General features: G+C 39.2%; 1 protein-coding gene across 2 annotated transcripts; it reads left to right on the plus strand.

Moving 5' to 3' along the window:
• The first annotated feature begins 608 nt into the window (after positions 1-608).
• Positions 609-16,673, plus strand: aldh18a1 (aldehyde dehydrogenase 18 family, member A1). 2 transcript variants are annotated; one of them, XM_086139765.1, is made up of 18 exons: positions 609-793; positions 970-1,068; positions 2,670-2,821; positions 3,649-3,798; positions 4,855-4,959; positions 5,061-5,219; positions 8,011-8,101; positions 8,546-8,670; positions 8,897-9,041; positions 9,820-9,893; positions 10,146-10,245; positions 10,694-10,914; positions 11,147-11,284; positions 11,482-11,677; positions 11,824-11,945; positions 12,030-12,216; positions 13,528-13,623; positions 14,448-16,673. In XM_086139765.1, exons 2-18 carry the CDS (start codon positions 987-989, stop codon positions 14,642-14,644), a joined length of 2,340 nt encoding a protein of 779 aa, XP_085995891.1. In that variant the 5' UTR covers positions 609-793; positions 970-986; the 3' UTR covers positions 14,645-16,673. The 2 variants fall into 2 exon arrangements, with proteins under 2 accessions (XP_085995891.1, XP_085995892.1); XM_086139766.1 differs by having other exon boundaries at positions 5,061-5,213.
• Positions 16,674-17,492: the final 819 nt, after the last annotated feature.

Here is a 17,492-nt window from a genome sequence, read left to right on the forward strand (position 1 = left end):
CTAACATGTGCTGTTCCTCTGATAGACTCATTCCTGATCCTATCCATCCTTGCCACTCCCAAAGAGAACCACAGCATCTTCATCACTGCGACCTCAAGGTCTGTCTCCTGTCTTTTTGTCATTGGAACTGTTTCTTGGCCGTATCGCCCGTCTCACCATGGTCTTGTACACCTTTCCTTTCATTCTTGCTGAGTCTTCTTTTGCATAGTACCAATGACTCTTTTCACTTAAACGTGTTAAAGTCGTCATACAGATCATTTTTGACAATCAACATCATGCAAAATAATGACATATAATACAATATCAAAAAGCTAGTGTCTAAAGATAAAATTATAGTCTGCAACTTCTTAAAACGAGAAGATACTATAATCAGTGCCATAGAGTGTTAAAGTAAATTCAAATACAGATGAGGGTTGAGTTTGAATTTGAAAAAAAGTTAAGCGAAATTCAAGTTTGGCGCGCGGGCATGGCGTCACATCCGGTCCCCTCTCCGCCAATGAGCAGGCCGTGCGCCTCGACAACAAACTTCCCCTCCCGGCCCGTGGCTGCCGTGGAAATGGGTAGCTGACGTTCGACGTTTACCGCTCGGCCAAAGCTAGTGTTTAGACGCGTCGGTTACGTCCTCAGGATGGAAGCCGACGCTGCTCGCAAGCAGCTTTGACAGTTTCATCAGCAACCGGCTCGGGGGAGGAGTCTCGGCGCCGGAGCCCACCTCCGTTTGAAGTATGACCGCCGTCCATCCAAGAGGAACGCTAACCAAGTGCGCGAAGTACTGAGGGCTTCTCGAGTCTGAGTAAGGAACACCGAGGTCTAAGTCAAAATGGTCGTAAATATCAATTTAATTTGCATTCGGTCTCTTTTTTACGCCGTGTGTTCTATCAGAAAAGTCACACTTTTGATATAAATAACAAGAGTTCACCCGTGAGTACTTTTTTAAACCAACTTCTGCGTGTTTCCTCCCGCTGCTAGCAAAGAGAAGAGTGAGCATGCTGCTGCGGAGGCTGGCACTGGCACAGCTGGATTCCTCCAGCCACGTCGGCGTGCTCCTCAGCAGGCCGCTGTCAAAAGGCAAGCAGGGCTGGCTGCAGTGCCACATAGACACACAGAGCAAAATATTTAGGCACAATCTGAAGTCCTCCGGCAGCCCGGATTACTGAGAATCCACCACTTTTGGAAGATAATAAAGCATTTTAATTACTTGTTTAATTGACAGAACATTCGAGGGAAGCTACACGTCTGAGACTTAAAAAACTAGGCATTTGAAGGACATCACCTCGGGCTTAAAAAAACAAAACATTCATGACATTTTCTCCTTGTTTGGATGTCGTAATATGAATCAGTGTGAGAAAGGCTGCAAGTAATATACTGTTTATAGCGAAAACGTGTTTTGCCCCGCGTGGAATTGAAATATTTTGCAGTTTCATACTACTTTGTTTGAAGAGGTTAGCTCTGACTGTTTTCACTGGTTGTCAATATTTTTGACGGGCACATCGATTCAGCAAATATGTCAGAGACTGTCCAAATGTGAAATATTGTGCAAACTTCCGTTAAGTCCTTGTAAGTAACTATTGTAATATTGTATCCCTAAAGGCATGCTTGATGTTTTCATAATTACAATTTAATTGCTACCCTATTTCACATTGACGTCGTATTACAGTTGTGAAGATGACCACAAGTTAAAAGAAAACAACTACAAATCTCACAAATGTTTGTTCAAATGTAAAAGAAACGAGCCTCTAAGATTTAAGGATTCATTTTGTGCACATCATTAATGCTGTGAAACGACTTCTGTCTGAAGACATTTGTTGAACAGCGCAGCCTCAATTAAACTGTTACGTGGTTAAAATATCTGCCAAAATTTCTTCAACTTTGGAAGAAAAATCGGGAAAAATCAGGATAACTTTAAAAGAGGATTTTAAGTATCTGAAAAATAATAAAGGCTAAGGATTAACAGCCATTATAATGTGTGTCTGCAGACACTGTGAAACCCAGGTATCTTTTGGTAAAAGTACATCAGAAACATGCAAAATTGGAAATGGGAAAGATTGTATCTTGAGTTTTTTGACTTGCTTTAAATTGAGACAAGATGGCAACGGTTCTCTCTGCCTGTCTCTCTCATGCGCCTCATTGCTCCAGAGAGATGTGTATTGTCAGCACAAGCTTTCTGCTTTCTCTGCTGATATAGCAGTTTATCAACCGTGACCGTTTCCCGGGTTACAGATGGATTGGGGGAAAGTGAGGGGGGAGGAGGGGGGTTGTGTTTGCCTGAGTGATATAATTAATTAAATAAAAACTCTGCAAAACATGTTTGTTTTTACAGATGTATGATTGCAGTCTGGTGTGGAAAAGTAAACACCATTATACACCAGCCGGTGTGAAACATGCAAGTTTCTCACAGCGCAGATAATTTATAAAACACATATTAAAATTACAGGAACAAAATGAACTAACATAAAAGAATAAAATGTTGAAAGTAAAGAAAGGACAAACAAAGTAATCAATAGAGGTATAAATATTATAGGGATTACATTTCATAACTGATAACTGATATATCACCACATTTCAAAAGGATACCTGTTTTCATTATTTTTCATGTTTTTGATTTGTTTTTGGTCATAATTCTAATTTTCTTTATCTGTCTACACGGTCTTGAATCTGCCTCTACACAGTTCTCCAGGGGAGGGTCTATGGCAGCTCGTTTGCCCATCGTGGTGAATTGCGCCAAGCAAAGAGGATCGTAGTCAAGCTCGGCAGCGCTGTGGTCACGCGGGGTGATGAGTGTGGCCTGGCACTGGGGAGGCTGGCATCCATTGTGGAGCAGGTGACCATCAAAATGCAAACAAAACCACCTTTACTAACCATGAATTATTACTGACTTTTCCCAACATTTCAAGTTAAGGAATAGAGGTCATTTTTTACCTTGCCCAAAAATGAGTAATGATTTTTAAATGAGTTATTTTTAGGTTAAGTAATGATTTGTAAATGATCCTCGTTAATAAGTCTTCCTGGTATTATATTCTATATATATATAACAATTCAGATTATATAGAGAAATTCAGAGATTATTATCTTCATTCATTTAGTTGTAGATTTGTAATCCATTATTTTCTAAATTGTATCATTTAAAAATGTATAAATGCCTATATATGTACAAGAAATAACGTTTAATTTAGCACGATGAACAAGAATGTGACAAGATATCAACAAGAAGTAACGTACCTTAAAAGTATCAAGAAAGAAAGAAGAAAGCATCTGAAAATAAGCAATGGATGGCCTGAAAATCATCAAACACTTACGATGAAATCATTATTATAGCTCACTGTTTTGTACTTGCATTGAGCATCTAAAATGTGGATACCTAAAAATGGATATTTATCGAAATAATGGTAAAAATTGTGGTAACCTTTTTTTCGCCATCCAACCTAACTTTTCATGAAAGGTTAGATCTACCTTATACTGAGCCAACTCAAATTATAACCTAAAAATTAAAGATCAGTGAAATGAAAAAAATATAGAACAGTTTGACAAAAAGTAGAGGTTGGTAAGGTGTTCTTTGCTTGAACTGAACCTTTAAAGTAGAATCCTTTGTGATATAATTGCTGTGAGCTGTGTGATCGGTGTGTCCTAATTGGTTGTCTTGTTGTCCAGGTGGCTATGCTGCAGAATCAAGGCCGCGAGATGATGATTGTCACCAGTGGAGCAGTGGCCTTTGGCAAGCAAAGATTAAGACACGAGATCCTGCTGTCTCAGAGTGTCCGGCAGGCCCTGCACTCCGGACATAATCAGCTGAAAGACATGGTAAGAAACAGGGGAGGGATGAATTGTTTTGAAGCATAAAACAACTCTGAATCAAAAACATTGTGTGCCCTCACAACTGAAAGCTCTAAGGCATTTTAACATAGTGTGTACTTTCTTGTCTTATGGGAGATGGACATTATTCCATTTATGCATTTAACCCTTTTTTGAGCAGGTGAGTCTAAAAAAGTCAAATACAGAGAGACCATTAAACAATTACAAAATATTATGTTTCGGATACGTTTTTAGTGAGGGTTTGACCCCACTAGGGCTCCCTTTTGTCACCAATTCTGTTCATAACTTTCATGGACAGAATTTCAAGGCACGCCCGGGTATTGAGGGGATCCGCTTTGGCGGCCTCAGGATTGGGTCTCTGCTTTTTGCAGATTATGTGATTATGTTGGCTTCATTGGACTGCGATCTCCAGCTCTGGCTGGAGCAGTCCGCAGCTGAATATGAAGTTACCGGGATGAGGAACAGCGCCTATAAATCTAAGACCATGGTTTTCAGCCGGAAAAAGGTGGAGTGCTCACTTCGGGTTGGGGAGGAGATCCTGCCGCCTGAAGTAAAGGCTTCAAGATCAGCTGATTCATGCAATTGATGCACTAGGGTGCTTACAATTTTCTCACTACAGTACCAAACTCTCCTGTGGAATCCTTCACCTCAAACAAGTTGGAGTGAGACAAAACCTTTTTTCAAACAAGCACTTAATTGTCGAGAGGCCATTTCTACATTTAATCAAAAATGTGTCTCTAAAATATGAAAAAGGGCGAAGATGTTGGCGGTAGTCTATCCTGCAGCCGCTACAGAATTTTATTGAAATATTAGCCACACTGTTCAATAAGCTAAAATGAATGTGAAACAAAGTGAAGCAGTTGACTTATACACTGATTTTGGAGTTGCATTTTATAGTTTATTTTTACTGGAAAACATTGTGCTTACGGAACAAGAATGAATGGAGTTTCTTTTTTTATTTATCTGAAACCAAAATGTTCATTCTGTCACATTTGTTTCAGTCAAGAACCAGTTCTTAGAGTTTCTCTAATATATTTGTTGCAGTCTCTGCCTGTGTTGGAGGCGCGGGCCTGTGCGGCAGCAGGGCAGAGTGGTCTGATGGCCCTATATGAGGCCATGTTCACCCAATACAGCACCTGCACTGCCCAGGTGTTCTTATACGTTACCCTACTATATATGTATATCGTCAACAATCCAGGATTTTTCATTCTTGCCGCCTAATCTATTCCTTAACCTATCTTTGTAAACAGGTCCTCGTTACAAATCTGGATTTCCATGATGACCAAAAGAGGCAGAACCTGAACAGCACGCTGCAGGAGCTGCTGCGCATGAACATCGTGCCTATCATCAACACGAATGATGCTGTGGTGCCCCCGCCAGAGCCCAATAGCGACCTGCAGGGGGTAAATGTGGGTAAAGTTAGGTTGGGGGAAAGCTGGTGATGGTCATGGTGACAGTGGCAACAGGCTTGTTGAGGAGTGGGATGGTTTTCAGAAGTAGCAGTGGGAATACAAGTAGCTCTTTCTACTGTCACATTACTTTTACCATGCCAGTAGTGTCATTACAGCTGAATACAGCAATTCTTTGATATTTAATCTACAGTATTTCAGGACATTAAATTGATATAAGTGTACATATACGTATGTTTAATATTTCTATAATGCATTAAGCCCTACTACAGTTGTCATTACTTTATTCCGATGAACCAAATATTCATAAAATCATACTCTGCAGGATTTTTGATCAAGAATATTAGTGCTTGGTAAAACCTTATTGTGGCAGAAAGTCTTGTGATGTATTCCAATGAATATATTTCATCTCACCCCTAGTTTATAGAGTCCAGTGCTGATCTCCACTGCCACCCTCCCCAATTTCGTCAGCTCTACCCCCAACTGATAAGGCATGTGCATGCAGGGACGGTCTAGCTAACAGTGCATGCGGTCACTGAAGAAGGGAAAGTGACTAACCTCTCAAGTAGATGCCTCCTTTTCTCCTGTTCATCCTGCAGAATCAACAAATATTTTGAGAGCACATACTCTAAATGATCAGTCTCATTTAGAGTGTGATGATACCTCACTGTATTTTGCAAATCTGTCAAGATAACCTCAAAAGTATTTAAAAAAAATTAGTCATTACTGTATTCTTACACAATTTACTCATGCAATATCAGAATCAGAATTAGATTAACTTTATTCGTCCCCAAGCGGAAATTTGAGAAAACGTAATAAAAAATAGTTTATATTTTGGCCATTGATTTGACTCTAAAATTTTGTACTGATGCAGCTCATACGTAATAGTAAAATAGGCTGATGGGCCCTGTATTCTCAGCCATCATTGTTAAAGTTGTCGCTTGTGTGATAACACTTGGTGGCGTTATCACACAAGCGACAATTGTTTCATTGTTTAGGTAAACTAGTGAGTTGTTTCAAAGACATTTCAAAGGGGCTCCATGCCCTTTTCTTTATTTTTTTTCTCCCTGTGTGTGGTAAGCTAGGATATTTTAGTGCTGGTCTTTATGATTAAATATGAAAACAAATTAATCATTCCTCAAATATTTTCAGAGGTTTGTGGACATTGTTAACTGAGCTACACCAGCCTTCAATTTTTGGAAAAGGAGTACCATTAGTTTTTGTGACCATGGCAGTTCATGTGGCAATTGCATCATATTTTGCCTGTATACAGTAGGGCAACAACTAATCTTTCTGCTTCAAATCTTGTCCTCTCAATTAGAAATGGAAACACTTTTTTTTCATCTGAACTATGTGTGAGACAAGCATCATCTTTCTGAGCCTTATTTGGGACCTTAACGTGTCATTTGTTGTGCTGAAAGAGATCACTGAGGAAGTAGTTTGTTCTGCTCAGGAGATGCAGAGGAACAAGAGGCACAGTTTTTCCTTTACATGATCAGGTGCAAACATGGAAGCAGCCAGGTTGGAATCTACCTGTTTACAGGCATGGAATGGTGCAGCGGCAACCACTGTAGAAGAAAAAGCACCTTCACCTCAGTTTAAAAAAACAAAACAATAAACTTGAGAACTTTGACCATTTATTTTTTAAATGAAATGAATTGGGGCTAGGTGAGACAACTTTGTGACTGGCAATGTTGTTCAGCATCTTTCAAGAAATATTCTCACAAGAATGTTTTCATGTTCACTCAGCAAAAAAGCTCTTGTGTTTCAAGGCAACCTGCAGTGCCAGATCTGCAGCCTCCGTAGGGCACTTTTCCTATCGAGGCACCATCTATGGAATTTAATTGCTTTTATTAGAGAACGTTAGTGCAGAAAGTAACATAAAATAAAAATATACGACTGGTAATCTTTGAAGAGTAATAGTGATAACAGTTTATTAACAGAAAATATCAAGTCCCAAAAAACTGAGGCAAATTAGACTTCAGGGTCTTTCAAATAAACAATAACTTCAAACTATAAAGAAAATTACTTAACAAATTTAAAAAAAGAAACCAACTCTAATTATACTGACTAACCAGAGAACAGGAGAGAAATAGTATAGAAACAAAATGACAGATCTTCTACAAAGATCAGTTGAAATGGTTTGTGGCAGATAGGCCAGAAAAATTCCCCAGACAAGGTTAGAAAACATTTTCTTCTTCAATTTAATGATTATAGTTACTGTAAGTTTGTTTCACATCTGTCATGTGAAAGTTGTCAATTATTCCCTCCCACACATATATCATTTTATTTGGTCAGCATCCCAAAAAACAGCTGATAAAATAGTATTTAAAAATGGTGTGTCTTACATTCATTCCTGCTTCATTATCCTTTAGAGTACTAATAGACAGATCAAGGCGCAGGGTGGAGCCACTGCTTTTGTCCATCAAGACCATCAGAATCAAGACAAACTGAAAGTTCCTTGATTAGACTTTAAATTTATGTATCATTTCTGATTGAGTTTCATACACAATCCAGAGCGTATGTGCATGAATTTTATCTTGTCTTACTAACGAAATGTTCGCTGTTTTTCCATTAATTATTTACCAATAATTATTATTTAATAATTAGCTACCCTGTCATGTTTGCCTGCTATCTCTGGCAAGGTGTCTGCCTGTTGAGTAGAAGTGAATGTTTCACGAAAGTTTTTTTTATAACATTCTCTCTACTTTTGGGTAAATATCAGACAAGTGTTGGCCTGCCAGTGCTTCTGCCATTTGGGGCTTACATCAGCAATTTCCTGGTTTTGTAGGTGATCAGCATTAAGGACAACGACAGCCTGGCGGCGCGGCTTGCCGTTGAGATGAAGGCCGACCTGCTCATTGCACTGTCTGATGTGGAAGGTATGCGTGTTATCACAACAACAGTGGGTCAGCTGTTGGGTAATAACACCATCTGCTTGTGCTCTTCATTAGGAAAAAAATGCTCTCAGGGTCAATTGAGTCTTGACTAAGGCAAACACATAAGTTTGAAACTGACGCTGACGGAAGTCGACACAAGGCTAATTCATTTTGTAGTCATTTTTGTATAAAAAAATAAAATCTTTGATATCTTCATTGTTTAAGTGTTAATTATGAAAACAACTTTTGTGGTGATTTTTTACAAATCTATATTTTGAATTCGAAGAAAAAATGGCACTCACTGTGTGTGCTATCTATGTTTTTGAATTGTGAATGAGAAGAGAGTTTGTTAAAACCTGTCTGTTGTCCAGGACTCACTGTGTGTGCTATCTATGTTTTTGAATTGTGAATGAGAAGAGAGTTTGTTAAAACCTGTCTGTTGTCCAGGACTCTACAACAGCCCCCCTGGAACAGATGACGCTAAGCTCATTGACATTTTCTATCCTGGAGATCAGCAGTCCATCACTTATGGTACAAAGTCTAGAGTTGGGATTGGAGGAATGGAGGCCAAAGTATGTAAACTTCCCATCAAGCCTGCCGAAAGAATTGAGTCAGGCCTCTTATTTTTGTGTGCCTATGTTTGTTAAGTATGACAATAAGCCAATTACAACTTTGTTTTATGTCATGAAAGTTTACATTGAAAATTCTTTTTAGCTCATATGCGTGGTAAAAATGTGTTCTGTAAGTCTCCTGTAAGATCTTAGAAATGTAATTATCTGATTCTGTTTGTGTCTGTAGGTCAAAGCTGCCATCTGGGCTTTGCAGGGCGGCACGTCTGTGGTCATCGCAAACGGCACCCATCCCAAAGTAACAGGTCATGTCATCACTGACATTGTGGAGGGAAAGAAGGTGGGCACCTTCTTCTCTGAGATCAAACCTGCTGGTGAGTTTGCCTTGGATATAGTATTTATTTTATTGTTGACAAAATCTGAATGAGTCAAGGGTTATTTTAGAAATTGCCATCAAGTAGACATATATTACGTTTATCTGTTATATTATTTATTGTGTTACATTGTAGTTCAAAAAAGTTATAGCCCAGTAATAGACAAGCTTGTGTCATTTTGAATCATAGCAACAAAGAGGGGATCTTTTGTCCCCAAATTGATTAATCTTTTTTAACGAATGTGGTTGTAGTTATGCGCACCTCTACCACAAGTAAAGATGCTGGTCTTTCAAGATAACATTCACATTTAGAAACAATATATTTTCTTTATTGCTCTTAGTATAAACAACTTGCTATATTCATCCGTGGTTATGCAACATGCCAAGATTGTTTAAACCATTTTTTGCAACTGAGTATGAGACAGTTATAGTCAAGTCCATAACTAATGTACTACATTTAAATGACAAAGGCGCAGTGCGGTATCTAACATGTAAATGATCAGCATGTAGACCTAGTGAAAATGAGCCTATCTGTTAGCATTCAAATGCTTCTATTTGTTAACTATACAAGTTCTTCAGAAATTAAAAGAAAATCAGGCCAGAAAATATCTTACTTGACCAGCAGTTTGAAAGCTATTGACATTTAACATGAATGGAGTGAACATCAACCTCAGCATCTTCTGTACGAATCATGACTCCATCCATTTTCACTTCAAACACGCTGAAAAAGAAAAGAGATATTTAAGAGTGAACATAATCTGTGTTTTTATCATCACCAGGCCCAACGGTAGAACAGCAGACAGAAATAGCAAGAAAAACCGGGAGGGTACTTGCATCTCTGCACCCTGACCACGTAAGAATGAAAATATTCAAATCTGGGCATTATTTCATCACTGCAATGATCCCTATTTAAGGGCTGTTTCACACCCTTTACAAAAGCGTCTTTGTGTACCGTGAAAAGCGCTATACAAATCGTATGTATTATTATTATTATTATTAAAAACATATCATAACAAGACCTTAGATCACAGCCATTCCTTATTGGATACAGAGAAACAGCACCCTCTTGTGGAAAGCTCAGGCTTTTCCAATATTACTTTTTCAGAGGAGTGAGATCATCTGTCATCTAGCAGATCTTTTGACTGAGAGGAAAGATGAGATCCTTGATGCCAACAAGATGGACTTGGACCTGGCTGTGAATGCAGGTCAGTCAGCTAATGTGAGATGATGCAGTAATGACGCAAATTTATGTTGAAGCTCATAACTTTAAGCCATTTTTGCTTGCGATGAAGTAAAAATGGTCTGTAATTGATTGCAAGCTTTGCATCTCACCCATTGTAGGGCAAGGGATTGGCCCTGTGTGTGGGGGTTAGATTTGAAATGAATACACCAGTGAATTATTTTAAAATCCCTTTTCCGCGGCAGGTGCAGCTATCGGCCATAGATTTTGAAGTGTTTGTCGTTGCAAACATGTTATTTTAATACGTGTTGGTATTGAAATCATACTCTAGCACAAGGTACAGCACCTATCCAATGGAAAACTCAAAGATTCTGCATGGACGATCTAGTCTATATTTCTCCACTAGAGGGCGGCACAGTCACACGTCTTCCCTCTGCATGGCTCAGATGCCCCTGCTCCTCCTCTGTCCACAGGCGTGTTGCCACCGGCCATGGTGAATCGTCTGAGCCTTTCAACAGCCAAACTGAACAGCTTAGCCATTGGCCTTCGCCAGATCGCTGTTGCTGCGCAGGAGAGTGTGGGTCGCGTGCTGCGCAGAACAAGGGTGGCTCACAACCTAGACCTGGAGCAGATCACTGTCCCCATAGGGGTTCTTTTGGTCATCTTTGAAGCTCGACCTGACTGCTTACCTCAGGTATCAAGGGTCAAATGTCTTACGTATCACTGACAATTCCTTTTTGGTTAGAAGACGCTGCCTCCTTTAGTGCATACAACCTCACACATTTCCAAACCTGTTCTTTTAAACTCTAGGTCTTAGAATTCTTCATATTTATCTTTAAGGATATCCTTATAAATTGTATAATTTTTTTTTCTCCTAAAAATACCTCCATCAGTGTCACAAATCCTGTGTGTATCTGTCTTTTCAGGTGTCAGCCTTGGCCATAGCCAGTGGCAATGCTCTCTTGCTGAAGGGAGGCAAAGAAGCATCCAACACCAATCATGTCCTTCACCGGCTTACCCAAGAAGCCCTGTCCTTGCATGGCGTCAGAGAGGCTGTGCAGCTGGTACCCCAAGTCTCCTATGAATTTGTTCCCAGACAATATTGTCTTTAAGCGGCACAGTTCACAGACAGGGGCATTCTGGGAAAAGATGTATCGCATCAGTCGGTTCATGCGTAGCCTGAGAACTAGCCCTAAGAAGTACAACATAAACTCATAAACTCTTAGTTGTTCCATTTGACGCACTTGTACTTTTTTACTAGGTGAGCACTCGCGAGGAGGTGGAGGATCTGTGCCGTCTTGACAAGATGATTGACCTTATTATTCCAAGAGGGTCATCTAAACTAGTGCGAGACATTCAGCACGCTGCTAAGGGCATTCCAGTTCTTGGTCACAGTGAGGGAATCTGCCATGTTTATGTTGATGCTGATGCAAGTGTTGACAAAGTCATCAAGATTGGTTAGTCAAACAATTGTTTGTAATCCCAATTCATGTGTGTAATTATGAATATAACTAATCCTTTTTTTTTTTGGTTCAATACATTTGTTCTTCACAAGCCTGTTTATGATAGGAGATTATTATCATATGATGTTTTCCCATCCCAGTCCAAGACTCCAAGTGTGACTACCCAGCTGCTTGTAATGCCATGGAAACTCTTCTAATACATCGTGACATCCTCAGGACCCCACTGTTTGACCAGATCATTGACATGTTGCGTACTGAACGGGTAAATATTGTGCTTTAGGACCGTAATTGTCTTAACTACAGTGCAGACGCAATTTTTCTTCTCATTTCTGTGTGATGCCACCAGGTTAAGATCCATGCAGGCCCTCGGTTTGCCTCTTACCTGACGTTCAGTCCATCGGAGGCGAAATCCCTGCGTACAGAATATGGTGATCTGGAGTGTTGCCTTGAAGTCGTGGACAGCATGCAGGAGGCAGTGGATCATATCCACAAATACGGGAGTTCCCATACAGACGTGATTGTTACTGAAAATGGTAAGTGAGTGCCCAATATGCTAGCCCAAGATAAAACACACGATGGTCGTGTCTCTGTGGAAACTCCATTTTTGCACATTTCAAAATTGTAGAAACCATAAATTTTAAGACACAGTGTTCCATTCTGTTTGTTCCACTTTGTTCTTTCCACTTTCTGCAACAGTGAGTGAAGAAATCTTTCCTTATATGTGTCTCCAGGGTTAGGGCCAGAGTGCATTTAAAACTGTCATGTTGGCAAAGTCACATTGTTTAAAAAGTAGGCACTGACACACAGTTTATACTGATGTTTTATTTGTGTTTTCTTTCTATTCCGTTTTTATGTTTCCCCTTTTGTGCCACATAAACAAATACATTTTTGTATTTTCCAAAAAAAAGCACTGCATCGATTTACTGTGTCCTTACTCGCAACAATTTAATCATGCAAGCATCAATCTCAACTTCAACATAAACAAGAACACATGTAACATTGTTCATGAATTCCCTTTCTATTGGTTTATACACCGATGTCCGTCAAGACGATGAATATAGGCAGAAACCAGTGTTTGGTCAATAAATTGGCAAGTCCCTGTTAAAAAGTCTGTTTGTTGTTTTGGGTCACACAACATATTTCTGTCTTTCAAGACAGGCATTGCTCTGGATCTTTACTGGCCTGTGTTTGATGGGCATATTCCCTGGTTTACTGATATTCATGTACTGTATCAAAGCTGTTTTCATATGTGTGACATGCTCAGTTGTCAAGCTAAAAGAATATAATGATATCTTGTCGAAAAACACAAGATATCTGAGAGATTAATGTTTCATCATATTTTACACGGTACTGCTGGGGTCAGTGCGTCGATAGACTACAGAAGAAAAATAAAAGGGGTACCTAATTCAGATGTCAAGTATACGATTTACCGGTTACTGTGAATATGACTCTTTATGTGATCAGAATAATGAAGTTCTTTGACGCATTGAGGATGAAGGATTTTAAGAATATGATAAAAACTATGACCTAAATATTTAAAAGGTGAGGATTATTTTAGTTTTCAGTTGAAGGTTGGCTGTCTTCATCTCAGGGGCAGCTAATTTTTTGATTGTCCACGTTAATTTGTGAAAAAAGATCATAGGGGAGAACTAGAATTTATTACAATTTGTCTGTTGCGTTCCGGAAAAATAGATTTGATAATTATAGTAGATGGACACTTTTACAATGTGTCTGTAAACAACCTAACTATTAAATATCTGCTCATGCTTTTTCTGCAATAATTAATCTAATTTGTCCAATTAATATTCGGAGCAAATCACATTTCTTTTAAACTCATCTTTCAGAGAGCACTGCTGAGCAGTTCCTGCATCACTTGGACAGCGCCTGTGTTTTCTGGAATGCTAGCTCTCGTTTTGCAGATGGTTACCGCTTTGGACTGGGTATGTTGTGGTTTTATTTGTCTATGTGAAGGTTTTCAGCCATTCGGTCGTTGTCAAATCTTATTGTGGCACGTGATCTTGGTTTTTCTCCTTGAAGATGTTTCACCTCTCACCCGAGAGACTTCTTCAGTTGTCACAAATTGTGGAGAGTTTCTGGTATATAACTGCTTGAGATGGGCATCAGTCTAAGTTGAAAGGGTTTATTTTGTTAATGAGAGTTGTTATGCAGCAGGTGGTTTAATTCCAGTTTTTTCTGCCCTGTCACCTCTGCTCTCTCAGCCTACAAATATCCATGAATTAGCCTGTGCTTATCTCTCTGACAATAGTGCATCATTTCATGATATTTGAAATGGTGGAGCCCATGGGTCGCATTAAAAAACGAAAGGCTATTGGATTTACGTACGTTTCCCAACAATTTGGAAAGGTTTATATTCCAAAAAAGTACCAGAAAATGTTGAAAATTACTGGAAAATTTAGAGACAAATAATTAGCTGACCTATTGATAACCCTACGTTTCTGCATTGAATGTAAAAAATATACTTAGTTTAGCATTTTACAAATGGATTTAATTTCCAAAAATAATAAAGAAGTTTTAAGACGCAAAGAAGTGGCTTGCAGATGTTTTGGTTTGCAAACCATTGGACGTAAAGTGCAACTATAATGACTTCATTCTCTTAAATATATGGCAATTTTTCAAACAGAACACCCTCTACTGTCTATCGAACTGTGTGTGAGTTATGTGTTTTTTAACATATCCCATGAGACTTTTCCTCCACCGTTCTCACTTGCCATTTACATACTACCTTTCTGGCTTTCGTCTCTAGGAGCAGAGGTAGGTATTAGCACTGCTCGTATCCATGCCCGGGGACCAGTGGGCCTGGAGGGTTTGCTCACAACCAAGTGGGTCCTGAGAGGGGACGGGCACGCGGCGGCTGACTTTTCTGAAAATGGTTCCATGACATATCTCCACGAAAACTTGCCTGTTGGGCAGCCTCTTGTGGGGCAGAGAGACAGCAACTAGATTACAGAAATGCACTCGGCCTCAGAATTGGTAAAAGGTTTTTACATTGCCCATGAGCAGTTCTTCTAGACTCACGTCGCAAACTATGGTTGATTTTGTTGTTTTAAACCTGTGAATCATTGAGTGTAAAAACAGTCACAATCCAGTGGTCCATTCTGTTGCCACTGTTGTCCCTCTTGTTACTCTGCAGAGCGAGTTTACAATGTAACAAGGTTCTACCTCAGCCTCTGATATTATGTTTGCAAAGTCATTCCAGTTAGCTGGTGCTGCAGCACATATAGTAACACTGAAATGAGTATGAAACTGAAGCAAACTGAGCAAGAACTGAGATAACCAAAATGATGTGATCATACACAGAAAGTGTCTGATGATGTGCTTGAACTTTGTTTTTTTTACCAGTACAAGCTATTTTTTCTAATGATTATAAATTTGAAACCGACGCTAATCCAAAACGTGTTTTAGGATTTTTCATTACGAAATCTGACTTATCCTTATCTTGAAACTGCGCGTTCTTATTGTTACTTGACTGTCTTAAGGTTGAGATCACCCTAACATTTGATTCCCCTTTGGTCAAATATCAGCCTTATCTCGAGCTCCAGCTTATTTAAGCACGGTATTTTGTGAACTTGTGAAGTCTAAAATATAAATTTTCCACCAATCTACTGCTTGCTTCGTACTTGTAAACAGCTTAACGTGGCTGGTTTGGTCAGGTGACCATCCTTCCCCTACCTTTCACTGTTGCACCCTCCACCTCCTCTGGGGGACTTAATGGAGTTTCCAAGCAAGATGTCACTTTTCCTTATCGGACAGTAATGTCTTGGAGACCATCAAGAAGATGTTTCAAAAGCGTCTCTAGTAGGTGATAGGCTTGAGAAGGAACCCCTTTGGATATAGTCACTTTATGTGAATAGCTGTTGAGGAGTTTTGGTCCCCCAGTCACTATAGATAGTTTTCAGTCACTATCCAAATTCATATTTAAAAATTAAGTGGCAATAATAGCCAGTAATAGGGACCCTGCTATTGGTACAATGTGCTCATGCTCATATGACCAACAATTGAGACGCTACATGGGAGGTGATTGTGAGAAGCAATCTGCCCTTTTCTGAACCCAAGCAATCTTTTTTACTGGACTTTTCTGTTGGACATGGACTGACCATAACAATGATCATGTTTTTTAAACGTGTGTGTGTGTTACTTGTGTAATGGAGAAACCATCAGATTGTTGTCATCAAATCTGTTTATGTATGCTCTTAAAGCAGTGACTTTTTTTTTATTCAAAGGAAGCTAGAGAGCTTGTTCTGAAACTGAATCTCTGGCCTGTTGTTGAACTTAAAACTCAGGAGGATCACTTTAGATTTCTCCTTCCAGCCAGAGGCGGTTACTTGCAGATACCTCAGCAGTATTGGCAAGTTGATTCTGTAGTTAAACAAGTAAATCTAATTCTGTTAGAGCAATGATCTGATTTTTCTAGCGCAACCAGATGACGTGGTAACGGATTAGTTTATTTTCTCCTAGTTTGCTAATTACGGCTATAATGTATGAATGCTTTGCCCAAATATTACAAGTTTTTGACTGAAGTGAAAAAAGTGCAGTCTGATGTTTTGTGTGATTAAAATATTATCTCTCCTCCAAATCCTGAGAATCCTTGAAATCCCCTGCTTTGATATTGATAGGTACAAGCAGTATAAATTGAAACTAGAGATCAGAAATCTTCTTGTTACAGGAGTGAAAGTTAATAACACGTCCCTCATTCATGTATCCATTTTATTTACTATTTTCACTTGAACTTTGTCACAAGTAATTTTCATTCCGTGCTTTGGAAAGCATGCACGCTTTCCTGCCTGTTACGTGTCGTGCCCAGAGCCTCTGTCAGAGCAGGAACCGTAATTGACATGCTGCCTCCTTCAAGCTAGAGGGGAGAACATGACTGCTTTTAAATTAAGCTCTGTAACATTCCAGCTTCTGGGCTCCTATCTGATGTCTTGCAATGCACATGTAAGGATTGGTTTGGGTTGTTTTAATAGCAGTATTGTAGAATAAAAAATGTCAAAAGAATGTTTGGATATTTTTCTTACTATCTTTGATTTTTTTTTTTTCTTTCTGTTGAATTGCTTAGCATTTTATACGTATGTTCATCTCTGTCCTGGCACTAGTCTTTCTACTTTCACAAAGAACACAAATTAATGGGGAAAAAAGTACTACTGATCTGAAAAACAGATGTCTAAAAAGGGCCTTTTTAAAGATGCCCATCGGGGAATTCACATAGCTGGAAGTGGGGCAAGTACGAAGGAAGACAATACTATAGAGGTTTAATTATCCAGCCATCAGAAATGAAAAGAGGGAGAACAAGAACTGAGACTAATAATGGAATCACAGCCTTATGTTCTCGGTTTCACTGTTTCTTTTTTCTCTTTTCTATCATCTAAAGAATTCATTCTCCAAAATGCACTACTTACCCTTCAATCAGCTTCCCATCACCAAGTCCAAAGGGTTCAGAGATGAAGCGGGAGACAAAACTCGGATCTCACACTTTTGTCCTTTCATGTGTGAAGTGACTGAAAATATCTAAATGACTTGAGGTATAGAGGAGGCACAATCAAGGGACATTGAGCATTTTCTGTTTGATGCAAAGTGTCTTATAGAAATGTACTTATAAAACACCAGACGTATCAGTTGCTTGTTGCGGCATCATACCTGTTCAGCTGTGAAGCACCGAGCTGATAGATACTAAGGCAGTAAACTCTTGAAGAATGTATAATGTTGCTCTATCGTAAGAAACGTTCAGTCGGAAAGGACAAATGACGTATCCCTGTGCGCAAATTTTGAATCTCAAATCCAACCGAAAGGC

Source organism: Fistularia commersonii, chromosome 32 (assembly GCF_037954325.1).
Source record: "Fistularia commersonii isolate RoL2024-O1a breed Wild chromosome 32, RoL_Fcom_v1.0, whole genome shotgun sequence".
Taxonomy (NCBI): domain Eukaryota; kingdom Metazoa; phylum Chordata; class Actinopteri; order Syngnathiformes; family Fistulariidae; genus Fistularia; species Fistularia commersonii.

Excerpts from the sequence above, each read along its gene's own strand:
- aldh18a1 (XM_086139765.1), top strand. The coding sequence starts at position 987 with ATGCTGCTGCGGAGGCTGGCACTGGCACAGCTGGATTCCTCCAGCCAC. Across the intron at positions 12,217-13,527 it reads CGTGATTGTTACTGAAAATG|AGAGCACTGCTGAGCAGTTC; the intron begins GTAAGTGAGTGC and ends CTCATCTTTCAG. Across the intron at positions 13,624-14,447 it reads TGGTTACCGCTTTGGACTGG|GAGCAGAGGTAGGTATTAGC; the intron begins GTATGTTGTGGT and ends TTTCGTCTCTAG.